The sequence below is a fragment of the Dermacentor andersoni genome, chromosome 1 (genome assembly GCF_023375885.2).
Source record: "Dermacentor andersoni chromosome 1, qqDerAnde1_hic_scaffold, whole genome shotgun sequence".
Classification (NCBI taxonomy): domain Eukaryota; kingdom Metazoa; phylum Arthropoda; class Arachnida; order Ixodida; family Ixodidae; genus Dermacentor; species Dermacentor andersoni.
In genome coordinates this window covers 155,592,281-155,614,610 of record NC_092814.1, presented here as the reverse complement: position 1 = coordinate 155,614,610, position 22,330 = coordinate 155,592,281, and the positions used below count along the sequence as shown (strand labels likewise).

Genomic DNA, 22,330 nt, shown 5'->3' with positions numbered 1-22,330 from the left:
AAACGAGGAAGAGCGGCAGGAGAAGATGGAATAACAGTAGATTTAATGAAAGACGGAGGAGACATAATGCTTGGAAAACCAGCGGCTCTTTATACGAAGTGTCGATCGACTGCAAGGGTCCCAGAAAACTGGAAGAATGCAAACATTGTACTAATCCACAAAAAGGGACACTTTAAAGAATGGAAAAACTATAGGCCCATTAGCTCACTCCCCGTATCATATAATATATTTACCAAAATAGCCTCCAATAGAATAAGGGCAACACTGGACTTTAGTCAACCAAGGGAACAGGCTGGCTTCAGGAAGGGATACTCTACAATGGATCACATCCATGTCATTAATCAGGTTATTGAGAAATCTGCAGAGTACAATAAGCCTCTCTATATGGCTTTTATAGATTACCAAAAAGCATTTGATTCAGTAGAGATACCAGCAGTCATAGAGGCATTACGTAATCAAGGAGTAAAGACCGCTTAAGTACATATCCTGGAAAATACAGAGATTACACAGCTACCTTAATTCTACACAAGAAAAGTAGGAAGCTACCTATAAAGAAAGGGAGATATAATATCTCCAATGCTATTCACTGCGTGGTTGGAAGAAGTATTCAAGCTATTAAACTGAGAAGGCTTAGGAGTAAGGATAGACCGCAGACATCTCAGCAACCTTATGTTTGCCGATGACATTGTTCTATTCAGCAACAATGCAGACGAGTTACAACAAATGATTGAGGACCTTAACAGAGGGGGTTGAAGATTAATATGCAGAAGACGAAGAAAATGATAAATAAACAGGCAAAGGAACAAGAGTGCAAGATCGCAAGTCAGCCTCTAGAGTCTGTGAAGGAGTACACTTACCTAGTGTTGAATTCCAATGGTAGATCGCGAGCGCTCGGCCGGATCACGAACGGAGCGCGTCGCTCCGACTGAGATCACTCTCATCTGCTCACACCATATCTGCGAAGGGAATGCGTGCGCTCCCGCGGGGGCACTTAGTAGAGGAAAATCAAGTGAGAGGGCGCTAGAATAGAGAGAGGAACAAGTGCTTGGAAGCGCAACCCACCACCCCATTTCACTGTCCGTGTCAGAAGAATCATCACTCGACTTGGAAATTGTACTGTCTGAGTCGGAGCTGTCTAGGAGCGCGAACAAAATCGCACGGCGCGAAGCGGCGTCCACGTTTCCCATGTCGTCCATAGCTGCCCGCGACCGGAAACAGGCGACCGTGACAGGAAGCAGAGGCGGGTGAAGAAAATACGTCACGAGGACTTCCGGTCAAATTTGCCGATTTCGGCGGAGCAAATATTTTTGCTCCACGGAGCAATCCGGGATCAGCGGCTGGTCCCAATCTGCCATTGGAACACATAGCTCACGCTCCCATTCTGCCATTGGAATAGGATTGCTCCATACAGAGCAGAAAAACTTGATCTGGATCTGCCATTGGAATTCAACATAGGTCAATTAATCACAGGGAACCCTGATCATGAGAAGGATATTCATAGAAGATTAAAAACGGGTTGGATTGCATACGGCAGACATTGTCAGCTCCTGACTGGAAGCTTACCATTATCATTGAAAAGGAAGGTGTACAGTCAGTACTGACATATGGGGCAGAGACTTGGAGACTGACGAAGAAGCTTGAGAACAAGTTAAGGATCGCGCAAAGAGCGATGGAATGAAGATTGCTAGGCATAACGTTAAGAGACAGAAAGAGAGCGGTTTGGATCAGAGAGCAAACAGGTATAGACGATATTCTAATTGACATCAATGGAGCTGGGCAGGTCATGTAATGCGCTGATTAGATAACCGTTGGACCATTAGGGTTACAGAATGGATACCAAGAGAAGGGAAATGCAGTCGAGGATGGTAGCAGACTAGGTGGAGCGATGAAATTAGGAAATTCATGTTGGAATCGGTTGGCGCAGGACAGTGGTAATTGGAGATCGCAGGGAGAGGCCTTAGTCCTGCAGTGGACATAAAACAGGCTGATGATGATGAGGATGAATCATGCTCTTATGGGAGCTGAGCCACATTGACCACGAGTGGTGCTAACACTCCCAGGGCCAGGTCACACATGTACAATTGGCACCGAAAGTTTACAAGGTGCGACTTCCTTGAAAAAGAAATTCTGCTCAGTTCAGATATGCAGACTCTAGATTAAAGGGACCCTGAAACGCTTTTGACGATTTTCTACAAACGTACTGAGTCGTTAGAGTAGGTCCTTCTGATCATTAATTGACACATCTAAGTGCTCCGCGTAAAGCGTGTAATTTATTATAAGGTTTTAAAAATGCACATCGCTGCCGATCGCAGCGCACTGCTCGGCGGAATTTTAAGCCGCCCCTATCCATATGACCGAAATCACCCATATGACGTCAGTGGGGGGAGCTTTCCGATTGGCTGATCAGGGCGCGTGATCGATAATATTTCCAACTTTATGGTAAACAAATGATCTTCGTAATAGTTGGAATGTTAGTTAATTTGTTTTTATAAAAAGAAAGTAACATAAAGAGAATGCACAAGGACAATTTTTCAGTACACCCAAGCACTTCCGGCAAATAGCAATGGTCGTCTGCTTGTATACAACGTACCCAGTTTTGAAGAGAGCTCCGCGGTCAGAGTCGGTCTCAGTCTTTTCGCGAGCACTATGATTCGACTATGTTGCCTTGTGGACTGCAAAAGTAGCGACTGGCAATATGTCAAGCTGTGACATCACGTCCCTCTGCAAGGCAGCGTACGAGCGAACTGGCTGCTGCGCATCGGACTGCCGCTATCCGATCGGCGCCAGTATTTGCGCGTTTGTGGCCGTCACTTTACACCGGAAGATTACTAATGCAATAGCGTTTCGCGAGTCCGGTATTAGGGCAAACGCAAGCGCAAGGGGACAGGGTCTGGCCGCTTGACTGTGCCGTAACGGGATGAGCCATGAGATGTGCAGAAGGGCAAATGTGAATGGTCTGCACGGTGCAGCCACCTGGTGGCAAAGAGCTCAACCATACACAGTAGCAGCAACGAAGTGTATTCTTCTTTGCTGCTGGTGTGTATTTTTCGCAGGAGTGTAATCATCAACACGTTGTTTTTATAAATGTTTAAAATGTTTTACACTTGGTTAGAGCAATATTAGCGCTTTGTTTGGCTGGTTAAGCGCTGCGCCAACAAGTGTCTGGACCGTGCAGACCGATCAGGCCGCTCACGTACGTCTACACTAAAGTTCCTTCATCAGCTTGAGTTTATGCCTCCAGTCATTTGCCGAAATGATCAGCTTGCCTGTGGTTACCGGAATACCGGACACGTTCGGCGCTACGACAGATTGCTCGCAACGCACGCTGCTTCGATAGCTCCGCTTGGGGTCGACGGCCAAGCGGCAAGCGGAGAGGTCTCGCGCGGGCGGGCTCCAAAACAACCGGAAGTGGACGATGTGACGTCGCATCGCGACGCAGAACCAGTGAAGGCGGAGCTTAGTCCCGCTCGCTCGGCGAACGAGTTGAGGAGGAAAAGCATGGCTAGGGAGGAGGGTAACTTCTAATCGCTTGTAGCTCCATTAATACGTAACGCTTCACTTAAATTGTGGTGCAAATGTCCTACTTAAGCTGTACCCTACGCGTCAACAAAATTTGTCCGAACCGTTTCAGGGGCCCTTTAATGGAACAGTGCATTAATTGCACATACTGCTGTATACTGCAAGTCAGAGTGTCAGATTATCTTGCTGTTAGCACGTTTCTGAACTGCAGTGCCAAGCAGCAGTATTTTAACCCTCTGGTCACCAGTTACCCGTGCTAATCTTTTTTAAAGCGAAGCTTTCTTTGCCTCTTCCTTTTACTTTTGCCCTGCTGCTGCTGCTGTTGTCTTGCACACCACGTCAAGGGTGGTTCAGAGCATGTATATAGTACATGGCAGGAGCATGGCAGAAAGAAAAGTAGTGTTAAGGCCCAAACAATGAAACGTTCCTTTCCTTTGAGCGCTTCCTAACCTTACGTGAGGCCTCCTTACAGCGAAGGACCGATGGAGGAAGGAAGCGTACTCTGAAAGCTCCCTTCACCCGTCCTCACGTAAGGAGCGGTTGCTGCATACCTGGGTTCGAGATTATCTCTTAAAATCTTTACGCGAACACCATTATTCTATAAAAAATGTTGTATCGTCGCACAATCTTTAAATTGAAGAGCTAATATAGAGAAACGTGGACGCTTTCATCTAGTTTTCTTTACTAAAGTTAAAAAAAGCAGCGCATTACAGTGCAAAACTTGATGTGCTCCATCAACGCTGGCATGCCGGCGTCGTGCAACGCCTAGCAACGCGTTCATGCCGCACGCATGACTGAAACGAACATGCCTGGCAAGACGTACCGTGCTCGCGCTTCTCCGCAGGTGGGCGACAGCGCGCATGCGCAAGCAAACGTCACGTGGTTAAGCAGTGAGGTGAAGCGCTCGTTCAGGGCCAGGAGCGGCCTAAGGACGCATGAAGGTAGCTTTGGAGCTACCTTATGCTGAGGAAGCACCAAGGAAGCCTTCACCGAGGGCACCTCAGTAAGGAAGCTTTCAGAGTGACATAAGGTAGCCTGACCGCAATGAAGGCTTCCTTACTGAGGTAAGGAAGATTTCATTGTTTGGCCCTAAGACTTTCGTTTGGTATTCCATTGCGTCGCATGTGCACAATGCCCGTTGGAGCTCCCTGGTTGTCGTCACATTATCCACTTGACAGCTGTAATTATCCATGGCCCCCCTCAAAGGCATTGCAGAAACTGCAGCACTTACCTTTCTACTAGCGTGCAAGTCCAAAGGGGACATAGAATTGTAGAGAGGAGCGGGAGAGGAAGCAGAGAATGGGTAGAACGGACGCAGTCTGGAAACGAGTGAATAACAGCCTTGCCACTCTTGCAGTTAGGGGGACAGGGAAAAGACAAGAAAAGGCAAGGAAACAGCGGTTGCGGGCAAACTGAAGGTATGGTATGGTACACTTCTGCTATTTCTGAAAAATAAATAACACGCAAATTTGTCAAGCGAACAACGGATGGAGGGCGTCACTAAAACACTGTAGGGTCTATGCAACACTAGCAAGTGGTCACACGGCTACAGCACTGCTCAAGGTTGCAGGTTCAATCCCAACCGTGGTAGCTGCATTTTGACGGGAGCTAAATACAAGAACACTAGTGCACTTAGATTTAGGTGCACATTAAAGAACACCAGGGTTTCAAAATTAATACGGAGTCCGCCACCATGACGTGCCTGATAATCTGATCGTGGTTTTGGCAAGTACTACCCCATAATTCAATTAAAGTTTAACACTTACATTGCAGTGCAACATGCTGGGTGAGGCAATGAATATGCTCAACCTTCTCAGATATTATGAGCAATGGCGCACAACACCTCAAGCAAATACATCTCCCTGTGTGCTCTGTGTACTATGCAGACAAAAAGCAGTGGTGCACACAAGGATACCTTTAACATCAACTCACAACTCTCACATTAAACGCTAAAGAAATTAAATATTTGTAGTCAACATTACTGCTAATTATCGCCAATCAAAGCAAACAGCATAGAAAGCTTCGTTACATAGATTCCCAGTGTATGGGATCCACACATCTTTTTTTTTTTTTTGACAACTATACAATAGACACGCAAGTTTTTGTGGAAGGTTGTACCATTCCGTTACATGACAGCTATTCTCGATTGCTTATCATTTCGTTAAAGCACGCAAATAAAAGTCTCTCCAATGGCCTCTGAGTAACTGAAGTCACAAGCTGCTACTCTGTTGGTGGTATTAGGCTTTCATGCTTTCCTACAATTATTGATGAATTGTAGTGTTGGATTCATGGTGTTCAAGAATGACAAGCTTTGGAGCAGTGACATCCCAGGAAGCTGTTTTTTTTGTCTAGAATAAGCACTGCAGAAGCTTACAGTAATAGGTCTAGACATAATGAGGCATACAAATGCTGTACAGGGTAGAAAAACAAATTTACATGATTTCCATTGGTCACTGGTTTCTGCTCCACTCTGCTGCAATTCAGGAGCGTGTTAATGGCTTTTTGCCTCAAATTCTTTTTCCACACCAATGTATGTTACCTACATTTTGGGGTGCATAGTTTGAAAGTGCAAAACAGGATGAGCAAATCGAATGATGCTATTCTGGATTTCAATTCACTCATCCTGTCGTTACCTTGCCTCATGTCCATTTTTTTCATGCTGTATATATACCATGAAGTCTTACGAACACGCCCAAGTTTCTATGCTGTTGAACAATTCAAGGAATGAATAGGGATAGTAGGATATTGAATTTGTTAGTCTAAAGTTCTAAATATTTACACACCTCTCTTGGATGTAAGGAGCACAAAATCGTGAGCGAGCTACTGCATCACTGTTGTTAAATGCACTGGAAAACAGGTGTGGACATAAGGTGAAAAAAAAAAAAAGAAAGGAAACAGTACTTATGACTGATTTGTTTCTATTCCTAGGAATACTTCTATTCCTAGGAATAGCTTTTGCACAATTGATAAAACCTTCACAATGGAAAAGGTAAATTGTCATAGCACCTGCTGCTCTCATCCTTACATCGCTTTCTGATTGTAAACTACTTGGCAGAGTGTGTTTGCTCCTCCATGGACTGCATGCTATTTTGCATGCTGAACGTCCACAAAGGCTGTCAAACAGCCTGTCAGTCAGGGGCTAGATGGTCTTTGCAGAAAGCCATACATGATGCCACATGGGTTTCAAATGCAACACTACTACTACCTGTTTATGTGCAGAGGCCTGCAGCAGTGTTCCAGAACAAGTGGGTGGTGAAGAGGCTGCTGCAGCACCAGTGGTGCTCAGCCCAGCTGGGTATGAGAAGGGCAGCCACCAAGTGTCTTGCGAGCGACCACGCAAAGGCCGCATCTGCCCATCTTCTATAGATCCAGGAGGGGATGCTAGCCATAGTCCCAATCAAGGAAAATTGGCTGTGGAAGCAAATAACGCAGTGGACCCTTGCAGAAAGAGTAGACTTCGCCAGCAGAGGCCATCTCCTCCAAGTCCTGCTAAGAAAGGTCGCACAAAGCCAGCAGAAGCAGGGGAGCAGAAGCAAAGTTGCCAGCCAGAGTCCAAATTTAAAAGCATCCAAAGTGAGTGCAGCATGCATGACATGGTGCAAAGGATTGTACAGTCACCTCGAAAAGGAGCAGTAGCACCTGTTGTTTCCCCCCCGCCAGTTGAAGAGCGGCAAGAACAGCGGTACCCTTCGAGAAGGAAACGAGAGCAGTCTGCCAGTGAAGAAATGGTCACTGCTTTACAGTCTGAATGCACAGTAGCCATAATCAATGACAAGAAAGAGTTGTGTGATGCAGAAATATGCCAAACAACACCAGCTGACCACCAGGACAGAACTGCTGAGAAATGTAAATTTGTGAGGGAGAAACATGCATGGATAGAAAATCAGTCCCCAGGACTTAAGACTGCACCTAGAAACACACGGAAAAAAAACAAGAGATCATCATCAGCCCCTATGGCATTAAGCAAAGACACCATTGCTGAATCCAGCCCAGTAGATCCAAGCCAGCAAACCTTACTGCAGCATTCATCAGGGCCTGCTCTGTCAAACTTCGAAAAAACAAGCAACCCCATACAATGCTCTGTAGTAGAAGGGAGTGAAAACAGGGGAAAGCCATTACGAATGCTCATAACAAGGGCTGGCACGACAAAGAGTGTCATCTCTTGCAACCGTGTAAATATGCGATGTGAACCATTACCTGAAAATGCTGCTGCATGCCATTTGAACACTTCATCTACTCAAGTGCCTTGTAATGTGCTATCAAGTGAACTAGCACTTCAATCATCTACCTTAAAGGATCGCCAGCCAGACACAAAAGATACCCAAAGCTCAAGCCATTTGTTAGAAGCACAAGTTGGAGATGACCTTTATGAAACACTAAACAAATTACATATAACAGAGGCGGATAGTAGGAAAAAAGTAATGGAGACGGATAGTGAGAAGGAATGCCTTAGCTCAGTGCACTGTGACACAATACCAGGGTGTGAAACATCTGAAAGCAATGCACCCACTTTGGAGGAACAAGATTGTAATGATGAATGCTTAAATAAGGATACTGATATGGGAAATTATAATACAAACATCGAGGAAAACACGTCATCAGAAAAAAAAAGTCTTCAGCCAGCAGCTGCAATTATGCAAGATGTAGAACAAAAAGCACTAGAAGAACATTTGAGTGCTTCAACATTTCCTGCTGGACACAATGCCACTAGCACAAGTAGCATGATGGCAGGTACATCTAGCAGCCCCACAACTACAAGACCATCTGCACGTAGACCACTGACACTAGCAGAAATGACAAGTGCCGTAGAATCCATTCTTCAAACAACAGAGCAAACACTGGCCATGAGTGAACAATGTCATGACATGCTCGAGACTGATGCCAACCTCATTGACAAAAAAGAAGTTGACAGTGCTACCGACAGCCTTTTAAAAGAGATGAGTGTTAACAATGAAGACATCAACTTCCAGCTCATTACCTCTTGCATGCCAGCACAACAGGACAAAACAATTGAATGTGCGACACCAACAACTCTACATAAAAATGAGATTCCCAGTGACGACAAGAGAGACTGTGGAGGCAAAGAAATCAGAGTAAAAAGCACTCCCGAGTCACTTAATTATATGAAATTGTCCCAAAGAGAATTAGCCATGTTTGAAACACAAATCAGCATTTCACAAAATGAAGACCTTACTTGCAGCAATATACCGTGCAGAGATGAACTTTCTGGTACACGAGTGCCATCAGAAGCATTACTTACCAAAGGAAAAGTGTTGGATCCAGGAGCACAATTAAACACACCTAACAGTTCGCCACAATGCTTTGATGCTATAGGGTTAAATTCAGTCATTAAAGAAACCAAATCCAGCACAACTTCAGAGAGTGGCACACACCAGCAAAAAATATCTGAACAGAGCACTTTCACTGAAAGCAGTACTACACTTCCAACGGAATGCTTAGAAGACATAGATACTAAAAGATCATATGAGGGTACAAGATTGACATGCACACTTACAGAAGCTTCAAAACATGATGGTACACGGAAGAAATTAAACAATAGTGAATCCTCACAAATCTTCAATGCCGAAATTTCTGTGCAAGTGCCCGAGATTGACCAGAATGTAAAGATCGAACATGAAGCAGTAGAAATGGGCGATAAAAATTCTCTTCTGGAGAGTGCCTTCAATCAAACAACCTTTCAACCTTTACTTGAAACACAAGCTAAACAAGATGATGGCCAGAAAGCACTGACAAGACCCCAGTCTTCAAACTGCCTTCATTTTGCTTGTGAAGACAATAATGCACCACACAGTCTTGTATATGTGCCACCTCTTGAAACAGCACTGAAACAGAGTGCAGGTGTAGAACTGTTCAGTAACTTATCACTGACAATTTTACAAGAAACACATAACACGCACGCAAACATTACAGAAAAAGGTTCTTGTTCTGTTGATAATGCATCAAAATCAGCAGAGGCACTGGAAACACCTGCACAAGAAGTGGAGCTGAGTAGAGAACAGCCAACCAGAATTACAGAAGTGTCCACGAGCTCTCATGGTAGTGATAATGCAACTACGATAACAAGCCCATGCAGTCCACTTTATAACATAAAACCTGGGGAAGGCAGGGAAATGGACACTTCTAGTTTCGTTCCAGAGCTGCTTTCACTGAACTCGGATGAACAAAGCACGCTTATACATGCTGATCAGTGCAAGCAGCTTGACCATCACCATGCCTCAGAGGACCACAAGCTGTCCAATATGTCTGTGGATGCTGATACACCAGCAATGCTTTCACCAAGCAAGAATGCAGCCATTAAAGTAGATAACAGATGCTTCAGCTACTTGCCTGAAGAGCAATCAACCACAGGATCAGGCTCAAACGAGCATCTTCAAAATGAACGAACAAATACTAAAGCATTGCCAGGTGCTCTTCTGAGAGTTCCCAGCAAAGAAGAGAAACCAGGAGATGAAACCTCAATTGACAGCTTGAAATTACAGGAATCTACTGAAAACACAATGCTTGAAATTATTGAGAAAGCAGCGGTGGTCACCAGAATTGCAGAATGTACATTCTCCAATGTTGGGACTACTGGTGAGCCATCTGACAGAAAAAAAGATGTGCTCCACTTTCCACAAGATGAAGACAGACAAAGGGAAATGCCAGAAGAGATCACTCTTCAACACCACGCAACTTCCTCACCACTGGACAAATCTAGAGACAAAGATGCTATGTCCACGTATATCACAAACCAAGATGTTAGCCTAACCAGCTGCGAATTGCCTAAACTTCAAGACAAATGCATCTCAGAAGCACTTAACAGAGAAACTGGTGTGAATTTGGACAACTCTAATGATGCCATGAATGCAAGCGTTTCAGACAGTGCAATCACGAGTTCAATGCCCTTGATATTAGTGGTTTCTGAAAGTTCATCAGGCTGCTTGGCCAACATGCATAAGCAAAAAGAAAAAGCTCAAGCTGTAGGCACAATATCCTGCAGCTTAGGTGCTGGCTTCACAGTGACACAGCAGCAGCACTACCACCATCCCCAAGATGCCTCCGGTTCGGGGAGCTGTGACTCAACGACTGAGCCTTGCAATGCTTTACAGCATTCAACAGCTGTGTCAGTCAAAAAATGGTTGGGAATATGCCCCGATGCTAACTCAGTCACAAGCGTGTCAGAAAAAGGGCAACATTATGACGAGACTGTTCAAGCACCTGACAGCACAAACATAGAGTGTAATGTGCTTCTTCGTACTGGTTTTTGCCATAACTCTGCAAATGTAATGGTACCAGTGCAAGCATACTCATCACCAAGTATACAAGACACAAAGGAATTGCCCTCCAACATTATACCATGTTCTAATGCCTTGAAACTTACTGCAATTTCTCAGTTCTCCCCAGTACATGAAAATGATGTAGACATTCCGAATAAGCCCATGCAAGGTGATGCACAAATGCAGACAACTCAAGACAGAAGAGCTGCACCAGAAAAAGCTACAAATATGGTTAGGTCTGTTTCTGGTGGTGGAGAGACTAGGGACAACATTGGTACCATGAAATCAGAATCAACTGTAGGTGGTGCACATGGCAATTTCAGCCCTGTGCAAAGAACACTTGAAAACAAAGATAATTTTGATTACACAAGTGTATCGTGTGTGTGCTCTGAGGAAGGTAACTTGGCCAGCACTGGAGAGCAATTTGCCACTGCCACAGAAGTTAAAGAAGACATAAAAGATGCTGCATCAGAACTTAAACAGAGGGCCATCACAATATGCGAGGTTTCACCTGAACTGAAAAATACTAAGAGAACAGAGGTGACCGACAGCATGCACATGGATTCACCGTCTGAGATTTTGTCACAAAAACATGAATGTGTTGAAGGAACAAGAGAAACAATGGCAGGCGTCACCAAAGTGATCATGGTTCATAGCAACAAGGACAACACAACAGCAACTGAACAGCTGTTAGAGGACGAAAACAATTCTTTGAAAAAATGCACAACTGATAACGATGAAAACAAGCTAGGAATGGGAGGGAGTCCTCACCTTCATGGCATATCACCTGAACATCCACCTTCCACTATGTCTGTAGCTATACCATGCATGGTACATGAAGCAAATGCACTTTCTCAATATTTTCCACAGGAATCCACAAACATCTTGGTTCCTGAACACTCAGAAGAACTTCACATTGATGTCAGACGTGAACGAGAAGCTAGAAAAGAATTTGAAAGTGCTGAATTTGGTGGACTCGAAGAGTTGTGCACAAAAGAACTCATTGATGACTCAAATGATCTAAATGTCACTGGATCCACCAACACATCAGTGAAGGCCAGACAAACGATTCCCCAAGGTGCTGAAACAAACTGTGTTCCTCACAGCAGCACTTTAAGAAAAAACGATTCAGCACATTCAAATTTATCATCCATAGAAAAGTGCCTAGAGGATGGCATAAGACCTCAAGATGTTGAAACAGTGCCGATTTCTCGAAATACAGCAAATATGGAGCGTGGCAAAACTGAGCAGACGAATGTGAAGGGCATTGAGAACAGCAGCAGTTCTTATTCACTAAAGAAGACATGTTTCACTGGGCTGTATTCAACTCTGGGACCAGAAAACTGGCAGCCTGAACCAAGCAATACAGAATACACCACAACTCCATCTGTACACATAGGAAAGGACGACAGCCGGACGACCGAACTTAACTATACACACACCTCCACAGACATGACTCGTGGCACAGCCTGTTCAGGGAACACTACAGGGGTGGAATATTCAATTGCAGCACATGCAGTATCGCAAATTCCTGCTACTGAATGCATTAACTTGGCACAGCTAGATGTTTCCGATAGTGATGAAACGGTGGAGAGACATACTCCTACAACACTGGAACGTGATTCTCCCACCAATGCTGAGCATTCCAATACGTCTGTAGAAACTGTGAATAGCTCGGTGAACTTTACTGTTCGGGATGACTTATTGATAGAATGCACCGCAGGCAATCGACAGCACTGCGCCCTTTTACCAGCTGAAGATGTCGCCAAGGGCTCGGAAATTCAAGGCAAAGAATATATCCTCAGTAGCCCGTCCAACAGCACTAGTGGAAACGTTAGCAGCTTAATTTACAACAGCAAAGGGACCAAAAAAGATTCAATACAAATGGAAGCGCAGCACGGCGCCGACCTCTTGAGAGCATCAGGAGCAGATGGTGTGGACATTGATGTTGCTACAATGCGTTCGATGGAATTCCCAAGCCGTTCGGAGTCCCAAAAGAAAAATGCGGTGTCAAACACATGCGGTGGTGACACTTTCAATATTTTTGCTTCTCCGAAAAGCAGTGTCGAACGGCGGTTTACGGGCGGCTGCAACAACCCCGAAGCTCAGCCACGTGAAGCGTACGATCCCTTTCGACAGAACTGCGGCAAGTCCCACGCTAGCGCCGGTCTTCAGCACGAAACAGTAAGTACACTTAATGTGACTCTTTGTCATACGATCATTGCTACTAAGGTAAATCCCAAATGATGTTGTAGGTAGTCTGTACAGCAAGGCTACCCACAAAAGCATGTTGCAGTTTCATCATCGCTTTTAAGTGGGTACTCACAGTTTGTGCAGTGGTCGGTGAGCATTCCGGTGCTACAACACGTGCCTCGGAGTAGTGTCCATAAGCTGACGCAGTGTGTTAACAGCCTGACTTTCAAGTCGTTCGCACGCTCACGTCATTCGCACGCACCGTTGCCTACATGAAAACGTTGCATTTAATTAAGTGCCCGCATCGTTCGTGTTGAAATATCTTGAACATTAAGTTGAAATCTCCCTCTCGCGACTGTTCGCGGTCCGTATTCAAGCAAAGGTCTGCTTGTGTGGATTAGAAAAAAAAAAAATGTGCTGGCGCTGCTGTACAGTCGCAAAAATCTGCGGAGGAGGAGTTACGTTGGTAGCGCCACACGGTGCCTCAACGTATTTTGTTTGTATTGCACTGGGTGGCGGTTCTAAGTTAGGCATAGGTTTGGTGGCCGGTTGTCCGGTGTCTCGCGTGTCTTGGTTTAACTGAGCAGGCTGAAGGATTATTCATCAGCTTTTATTTTTTGACTTTTTTAAGTAAGTAGCAATGCCAAATGTTTATGACACTAATTTCTTATTTTATTTTTTTTTCTGCATGCTGTGTTCTGATTTGAGTCGTGCTTGCTGTGCGCTGGACCATAGGCCGTCTCGTGCGCGATTTTGCCGGGAGACTACTGGCATATTTGTTTTCTTCTAGTGGGGAACGAGTTGATTTCAAGTGATGTAGCTGTGGCAGAACAGTGTGAGAACTGAGCATCCTAACTTCTGTGATCTGCAGTAACTCGGGCTTAGATCGGTGGTTATTGAAACGCTTAACTGTTCAGTCTGAAATGGAACGAACGTCGCCCTTACTAGGCCTACTGCTTATTCGCTTTAGTTGAGACTCTTGGATGTTTTGTCTGGAGTGGGCTTGTCGGTAAACAAGGCAGAAACTAAAATAATTTCCTGTTTAGTGGAATTTCAGCTTTTCTACTCGGGCGTGTTTCATTTTAATATATGCACCATAAAAAACTTCTTCACTGCGATAAGTCGGCCATCCCTGCGCAAGACGAGATCACGGACAAGGCCATGAAATCAGCTAGATACGTGAATGTGTATTATACGAATAGTTAAATTAATTGGTAGTGCCTTAACGCAGCTTATGTTACTGTGCAAAGGAGGTAGGGAAGTGATGTTTAATTATAGTCTAGTGATCCTGATCTAGTTCTCTTGACGATTAGCATTGTTCAACGTATTTCGCACTTCAGCCTTGGTTTCATAGCTGCGGTAGACGCACAGCTGACTATGAGCTTCCCGCGGAACATTGCTGGTTTTAAGATGTTACTCAAACCATGTTTATCCCGCAGAGATTTACTGTATAGGGGTACGAAGTTGAAGCCAAGTTGTATTTCTGCGTTTAATGTTCGCGACAAACGAAATCTGCTAGTGGCAACAAGTTTGATCTGACCCGTCTTGTTGCTACTCAGTTTTTTCGTTACATGTCTTTTGATAGGAACAGTAGACGCTTATTTATGCAACAGCTGGAGTAGGTTGAGACGTATCAGCTGAAGTGAAAAAAAGTTCTTTTAAAAAGCGCTTCTCAATGTTCTGGTATGTAAATTCTGTGCTGTGATGTGAATAGTTGAGTATGCGAACATTTAGCAGAAACAACATGCCACTGTGCATGTCCTAATATTTTTGGCAGCCACATCCATCTCTAATGTTGACTAATCATTGGCGGCTGTAGAAAAATTGCTTGCAATGGGTTAGTATGAATGAACTACCTGTGCCTAATTAGGTACAGCATGAAGCGTTTGTCATAGGTTTACTATGTCCTCGTGCAATTTGCCATGCCATTGATAAAAATTTGATGCTTATTAAACTGCCAGTGCCTTTGTACTTTACTTCAGTGGCTTGAAAAACCAAACCTATATGCTTTTAAAACAGTAGTAGTGACCATATGTGAAGGGGCCTAAAGCCTGGCAATATATTTAGTGCACTTGATAATTTGACTCAGGGTATAAATATACTTAAGGTACATTTAAACAAATGTGCCCATTTCTGCAAAAGATCACAATTTGATGTGAGGACGCATCTACCACAAGTGAGTTAGTTATATTGCACCATTAACATGGAAATGGTATGACTCATTCAAACTAGCTTCTTTTAGGTTCACAGCAGTGCAAGCTACGTAGACGCCAGTTCACTCGTGCAGAAATCTTTACAGCCCAGCTTTTTCCATGTCTGTACCTTTTGACAAACTATCATGGGAACAAGCTCATAAGATTTTGTAGCAGTGAATGGGCTAGTGTGGAAGCACAGTTGTCAATAGCTTGGTCTCGATACAGTACTGTGTAGATGCATTTACTCTGTTAATCCATGATTGCTCTCTGCCATTTATCAAACTGCAGGCTCGCACACACATGTGCACCCAGACAGATTTTCTAGGAAATAGGGAAGTGGCAGTTTTAAATGTCTCCCACCCAACACATCATCACTCCCTTGGTACTTCTCCGACAACTTTGTCTGGCCCACCTCAAAAGATGCTCGCGAACCTCCATAAAAGAGTCCCGGACATGACCTCTGGTTCTTACTGTTGGTTGGAGCCATACCGCAGCATAGCATTCCTTCTACAAATGTGACTGGTTCCACTCGCAGCGACCTGAAGTAAAGGTTGCCGTAAACATGCCTTAGAATGAAACTAGATGATGTAGGTATAATCGGCAGGCCATTGCTATCACTGCCACCCCTGATGAAAAGCATTCTTAATATCTACATTTGTGTTAGGTCCTTTTGAAGAATTTCTGTGGGAATGTATTTCTTAAAGGCATTAGTGTGTTTTTCAGGTCTCTGGAAGACGTGTTTCAGGGCCCCTTTGAGAAAGCCCTAAAACAACTTTTATTTTGATGGCAATTGTACAGGCACTCAAAGTGCATTTTCACTGTTGCCGCCACCATGACGGTAGTGACAACACATGCACAGCCTGCATGTGAAGCATTAGACAGCTTCTAGAGACGCAAGCGATTCACAGTGTGTTTGGCTGCAAAACACTGACAAGTGGATACACCATCACACTGCTCAATAAGCTGTGCAGGGGGTATGGGACAGTGTGCTGCCTTCCGCTGCTGGCACAAGTGCTACGCATAACCACGGTGCATACACTGGTCTGAGCAGAAAGGACAGCAAATGTTAGCTAAAACCAAGGTCCTTTAATACCTTTCTAAAACTATTTAATCCTTTCATTGGGCACATGTACAGCACCAATGGTTTTGTGTCAGTCTGATCTCGAGCACCTTTAAGGTGCGACACCGCTGGTGGCACGCTTTATGCCAGCGTCCTGAGATGCTTGGTAGTTCCAGGGTGCAGCTTCTGATGTGTAGTAGCAGTTGCCTCGTATTGTATGTTGCACTGACATATCACCGCCGTTTATTCTTAAACACATATAAATATCAAACATTTTTAACCTTTTCTATCTATATGCACAAAATGCAGAGAAGCATAATTAATGAAAAGATGAAATATTTTGTGGAAGCTTTTTCAGCATAGGGAAGAAAACTAGGCTAAAAATTGGAAGTGGGCTTCACCCCCAAGTCGCCCATGGCTTGGGGTGAAGACAGGTGAATTAGTACAGACAGCTCATCATATCTGAGCCATAGCTGTACATTTTATTTTCTTTACGTCAAATATGTGATGCCACTGCAGCCAGAGATCTTGGTCCATCTGTCTCCCCTGACCATGCTTTGAAAAGAAAGCAAGTCTCATGGCAGACTTCTTTCTCGTCCTGTTTCCACTCTAAACCAACAAATGACGCTTGCTGCCTGTCATTCAGTGTTGGCCAAAGACATTTAGCCAGAAACTTCTTACTCAAAACCTAAATGCTGCAAGAAAAATTTCCTCTGGCATGTCTGTAGGCAATGCTCGTCAAAAAGGGTTAAAACTAGGCACTCTGCCACAACAGTACACCTTGCTATTGCTTTATGTACCTCACCCTTTGGGCAGAACTGCCAATTTTTCTAAAATGCGGTTTTATGCAATGCACACAAAAATAACTGGATCACAAATGCATTTAGTTGTGCACCTTGGGAAAGCATGTCACAAGAATTGTCATCCTTAGAATGTGTTTAGAGTGAATATGCCTTGCAATGTCACCAGCTACAAATCACAAATTTGTATATATGCTCTAAAGTAATAGGTTACATAAAAGGTTAGTCAAATTTTGCTAAGTAGTCCTTTATGCATTTTGACTTTTCATGAAAACAATGTCTGCCTCTTCAGGTAATCCAGCTCCATGAACAGAGTTGTGCCATCATTTAAGGGTGATGTTTAAGAAAATCTGTTAAGTTTGAAATAAAACCTTATGTATTTCTCTCTCTCTCTCTATATATATATATATATATATACAACATATCTAGCAGAGTTTCACTATTGAGTTCGAAGTTCCTGGCTAAATATTTTTGGCCTACACTTAATGACAGTAAGCGTCATTTGTTGGTATAGAACAGGAACGAAACAAGGAAGAAGTTCGGCATGCAACTCGCTTTGTTATGAAAGGACGGTCAAAGGAGACAGACAGGCGCAAGCTCTTTGGCTGCAGTGGTGTCGCAGACTTCACTTAAAGCAAATAAAATGTACACCTATGGCTCGCATCTGATGAGAGCTGTCTGTACAAATTCCAAACGAAGCCATGTGGAGCTTGCAGTGAAGCCCACTGCAGTTTTCTGCCTGCGGGTTCCCCCTATCGCTAAAAAAAAGTTTATGCAAATTATTTTTTTTTTTTTTTGATTATGCTTATTCTCAATGTGTTTTGTACATTTGGAAAGAGCAATTTTTTGGGATATCTATATGAGCTGTCATAGAAGAGTTGTGGTTATGTGAGAAACATCTTAGGATGACATTGGTGCCTTCCAAGAATATATTCCAGAAGGAAATACGAAATATGAACATACAGGGGTGTTTTTTTTTTTTTTTTTTTTTTTTTTTTTTTTTTTTTTTTTAGATGTACCAAATTTTTGAAAGATTGCCTTTGGCAGATAGCACAATTCTAACCCGTGATCTATGTTCTTCTGTGAGAAATCAAAATGTACAATTGAATAATTAACAAAATTATGCAAATTAACATGTTAATGAATCACTCTGCCACACATATATAAATCTACGAATTCACGACGTGTATCCACTTAGAATGAATTCTCTGGACAGCACCATTTCAGAGAGATTAATTTTCAAAGTGTCCGACAAAATGTTCCATTTACTTTTTTAAGAAACCACTTTTTATGCATTGAAGCACAAAAGTAGCTAGAACACAATGCATTTCGTTGCACATTAAAAATTAATCTCAGAACTGGTGCTGTCCAGAGAATTCGTTCCAAGTGGATATGTCGTGCGAACTCGGCGGCTATAATTTGTAGATGGAAGTATTTGGCGTAAATTCATTTTTCAAAGGGTTAATTAGTGTAATTACGTTAATTATTCAATTGAACATTTTGGTTTCTTGAAGTGATGGCCGCCTAATGGAGTAATTGAGATCAAGGGTTAGAATTGTGCTATCTGCCATAGGCAATCTTTAAAAAAATTGCCGCAGCTAAAAAAACCCTGTATATTTAGTGCAAATTTGCATCCTCCGTTGCCCTTTTGGCAGAGGTGGCACTGGTGGCTATGCCCAGTCTGTTGTGCTTGATGCCTAGCTACAACATATTTGTTGCTTTCTGTGACACACTGGTGGTAGCTTCTGCCAGTCATTGCGAGTGGCGCTAAGTGCAATGTTTGGAAAAGATTCCCTCTAGTTGCAAGAGTTCCTGCTGAATTAGGCTATGCCATGAATCTAACGTCACACCTACAACCCTTAGCTGGTTGCGTGTGTTTTGACTTGGGCCGCTAGCACATCTCTTGGGTGCACGTGTGTGCTGGCTTGGGATGGCAGGATGTGATGGTGATGATACTGACAAGGAGCTCAGTGGAAGTTTTGTCTACATGCTTGTAGTGACTAAGCGTGTGGTAGTACCTGTCTCGGACAAGTGTGCAATTTTAACAGTGTAAGAATATTGTTTTTACTTTATTTGTTTTGTCAAATATTATAGGCAATAGTGGTATGAAAGAGAACATTTAATGAGATTTTCTATACTGCTGTGCAGATCTTGTGCAGGCATCAATCCTAGTGATATACCATTGGCTGGCATCAAACAATGATTTCGCTTGATGTCAGCTGGCAGCCAGCCAGCAGCTTCAGAAAATGATGTGGAAAAGCCCTCTGTGAAAATAAGGCGAACTGTCAACATTACACTTGTTAGCTCCACAACTGAGTAACTAGAAAACTTGGCAGAAATGTTGGCAGGTTCATGCTCTACTTATAAATCTGTTTATTCACCAAGCTCAAGGCGTGGTTGAGGTGGCTATAAGAAATAAAATTAATTGTATTAAGAATAAATTGCCGTATTTTATTTTTTCAGTTTCATCCCATTTCTTCTTGATAGGTGCTAGTGGATGCTCTCCGTGCTTATGCTTCTAGCTGCAAGTATTTTCTACACATTGCATTTCAGCGGGAGACAAAGAGAAATGTTCTAGATCGTGGTGACCCAAGTGATAGTAGTGGGGGCACCAGCTGTTCTGAAAGTGAAGAGCACGAAATGGCGCGCCTACGAGGTCGAGGGGTGCGCAAACAGGTGGCTGCTCGTGCCGCCAAGGAGTCATCAGAAGCATCTTCTGATGGGGAAGGCAGTGAGGCTGGAAACCGGCGGCTGCGGAATGGTCGCCGCGCAACACCAGAGGAGCCTCGGGTGATGCGGCGTTCATCACGCAACCGCAAGGCAGCCACTGAGGGAAGTCCCAAGGAAGATTCAGATGCCGCCACCGAACCTGAGAGCACGCCAGGGAGCCCACAACTGGAGGAAGGCCAGGTGCTGAGCCCTGTGCATGAAGAGGAGGAGCAGCCTGTGGGTAAGAAGGCGTCAAAGGGTAGTTCAAGCTCATCATCATCGGAGTCATCAGATTCATCAGACGCGGAGGAGGAACTGGTGGGCCGGAGGGGCCTCAAGGGTGTGCTGGTGTCATCTCCAGGGCGATGCCAGGAACCCTCAGAAGAGCCCCGTTCGCCCCCCAACAGCGAGCCACCACAAGAGGAGGGTGTCAAGAGCCAGGAGGAGCGAGCTGAAGTGGTGACTGCTGAGCCTGACCAGCGTCCACCGCAGTGAGTCTTGGAAAGCCATATTTCCTGGGTCATACTCTCCCCTTGTTACCTTGTTTCTCTACTAAAAAAGTAGAAAATTACCTATCAAAAAAGGGATCAGGCTAGGAGGCACAATATTATTCACTGCATGCTTAGAAGTGTTCAAGCTATTAGTCTGAGAAGGCTTAGGAGCGCGAATCATCGGCAAATATCTCAACGACCTTCAGCTTGCCGATGACATTGACCTGTGCGGCAACACTGGTGATGAATGAAACAAATGATTGAAGGCCTTAACCAAGAAAGTGTAAGAGTAGAGTTGAACATTAATATGCAGAAGATGGAGGTAATGTTTGGCAAGGGAACAAGAATTTGTGATCGTCAGTCAGCCTCTAGAGTTTGTGCAGGAGTATGTCTATCAGGTCAGTCACTCACAGGGGACCCTGATCATGAGAGGGAAATTTGCAGAAGAATGAAAAATGGGTTGGCGTGCATACAGCAGGCATTACCAAATTCTGATTGGGAGCTTACCACTGTCATTGAAAAGGAATATGTAAAGTCATTGCATCCTATTGGGGCTTACATAATGGGCCAGAAACTTGGAGGTAAACAAAGAAGCTTGATAAGTTAAGGACTGCGCGAGTGACTGAACGAGAAATTTTACGCATAACACTAAGAGACCGAAAGAGCAGTGTGGATTGGAAAGCAAACGGGGATAGCCAATATTGTAATTGTCATTAAGAGAAAAAAATGGAGCTGGGCAGGTCATATAATGCATTGGGCAGATAACCAGTGGACTATTAGAGTTACAGATTGGGTGCCAAGGGAAAGGAAACACAGTTGAGGAAGGCAATAACTTGGTGGGATGATGAAACTGCCAAATTGCTCGCACAAGTTGGAATCAGCTAGAACAAGACAGGGATAATTGGAGATCGCTGGGAGAGGTGTTCATCAGCAGTGGACATAAAGATAGGTTGATGATGATGATCCTCTCCCCATATGAAATCATTTTGCCAATTGTGAAATGATGGTACATTTGCCTATGTTGCCTATTCATAACCTAGTCTAAATGAAGTAAAAGTAGCACTGATGTTGCAAAAGCTAGTCAACACTTTAGCATCTTGCTAAGGCAGTTTAACCCATTCAGTGCCGTTCTTTTTTTCCTCGGATATTATAAAACAAACTATTTTCTGTTATTCAGAAGGGAGAAAATGACGCAGATAAAGGCAAATTCATTCTTGGTAATATCCTCATATTCCTATTTTTGTTTTCTACCTCCTACCTAGTTCGTTCTAACGCACATGCTTCCTTGATAGCACCGCCGTGTCAGGGCCCGAAAAGAGTGTTACTTGCACTATTGTGCAAATATTTGAATGAAGAATCGCCAAGGTAGAAGTGCACAAAGTCATGGAGCCTTCCCTCTGATGGGCGGATGTGTGTTCCGCTGTGCACACAGGCTGAGCAATCCCACAGAGATGAGAAAATATGCTTCTAGAACTACGCGAAAGGTCGTGGAACTATGAGGGTGAATCAGAAAGTATTTGCCCCTATATTTTATTAGTCAAATTAAGGTACTATTTTTTCACATAGTCCCCGCACCGGTTCATACATTTGTCCCATCATAGCACTAAATTTGAGATGCCCCTGTGGTAGAAGTCGTCAGTCAGCAACGCACCCGGCCTCCCCGATCGCTTATTGTCATGCAAGTCTTCACAGCCTTTTGCCAATTCACAACACCACCACCTCACACTTCTCAACTCAAGACACCTTTCCCCATGCATGGGCTGCATTTCCCTGTCGATTTCAGTGGGTGTTCGTCCCTTGCTCAATAGAAAACAAATTGCACTTCGTTGCTCATACGCTGTGGACGTGTGAAGCGCAACTGCCATCTTCAACAACTGACAGCAGCGCCATGCCGTGGAGCTACCAGCAGATAAGGCCGGGTCGCTCCACGAAAGGTCCACTGCTGGGAACATGTTGACTGCGCATTTACAGCTGTTGTTTCACTTAAAAAGGGGGGAGGGGGCAAAAAACTCTGATTCACCCTCATACCTCGGAGCTCACCAACTTGCTGTGCACATCCGACTGGAAAGAGGGGAAAACCTACCAG

The 22,330-nt window shown here is 44.0% G+C and overlaps 2 protein-coding genes across 6 annotated transcripts in view; one reads left to right on the top strand and one right to left on the bottom strand.

Moving 5' to 3' along the window:
- The window catches only part of LOC126547020 (VPS9 domain-containing protein 1-like), a 106,426-nt gene extending 93,111 nt beyond the window's left edge, over nucleotides 1-13,315 (bottom strand). The window contains exons 1-2 of one of the 2 annotated variants that reach the window (XM_072287816.1): nucleotides 13,123-13,315; nucleotides 4,751-4,838 (exon numbers count right to left, since the gene is read on the bottom strand). In XM_072287816.1, the coding sequence (XP_072143917.1) occupies nucleotides 4,751-4,838; nucleotides 13,123-13,147 (113 nt within the window). In that variant the 5' untranslated portion in view covers nucleotides 13,148-13,315. The remainder of the gene's footprint in view (nucleotides 1-4,750; nucleotides 4,839-13,122) is intronic. The other variant, XM_072287815.1, reaches the window with a different exon arrangement.
- LOC126532035 (uncharacterized) overlaps nucleotides 1-22,330 on the top strand; it is a 96,295-nt gene that overhangs the window by 27,957 nt on the left and 46,008 nt on the right. For 3 of the 4 annotated variants that reach the window (XR_011893836.1, XR_011893835.1, XM_072287808.1), the window contains exons 5-6: nucleotides 6,739-12,980; nucleotides 19,598-20,244. Coding sequence is in view for 2 of the 4 variants with exons in the window: in XM_072287808.1 (XP_072143909.1) it covers nucleotides 6,739-12,980; nucleotides 19,598-20,244 (6,889 nt within the window). In the remaining 2 variants the exon portion in view is untranslated. The remainder of the gene's footprint in view (nucleotides 1-6,738; nucleotides 12,981-19,597; nucleotides 20,245-22,330) is intronic. The other variant, XM_072287814.1, reaches the window with a different exon arrangement.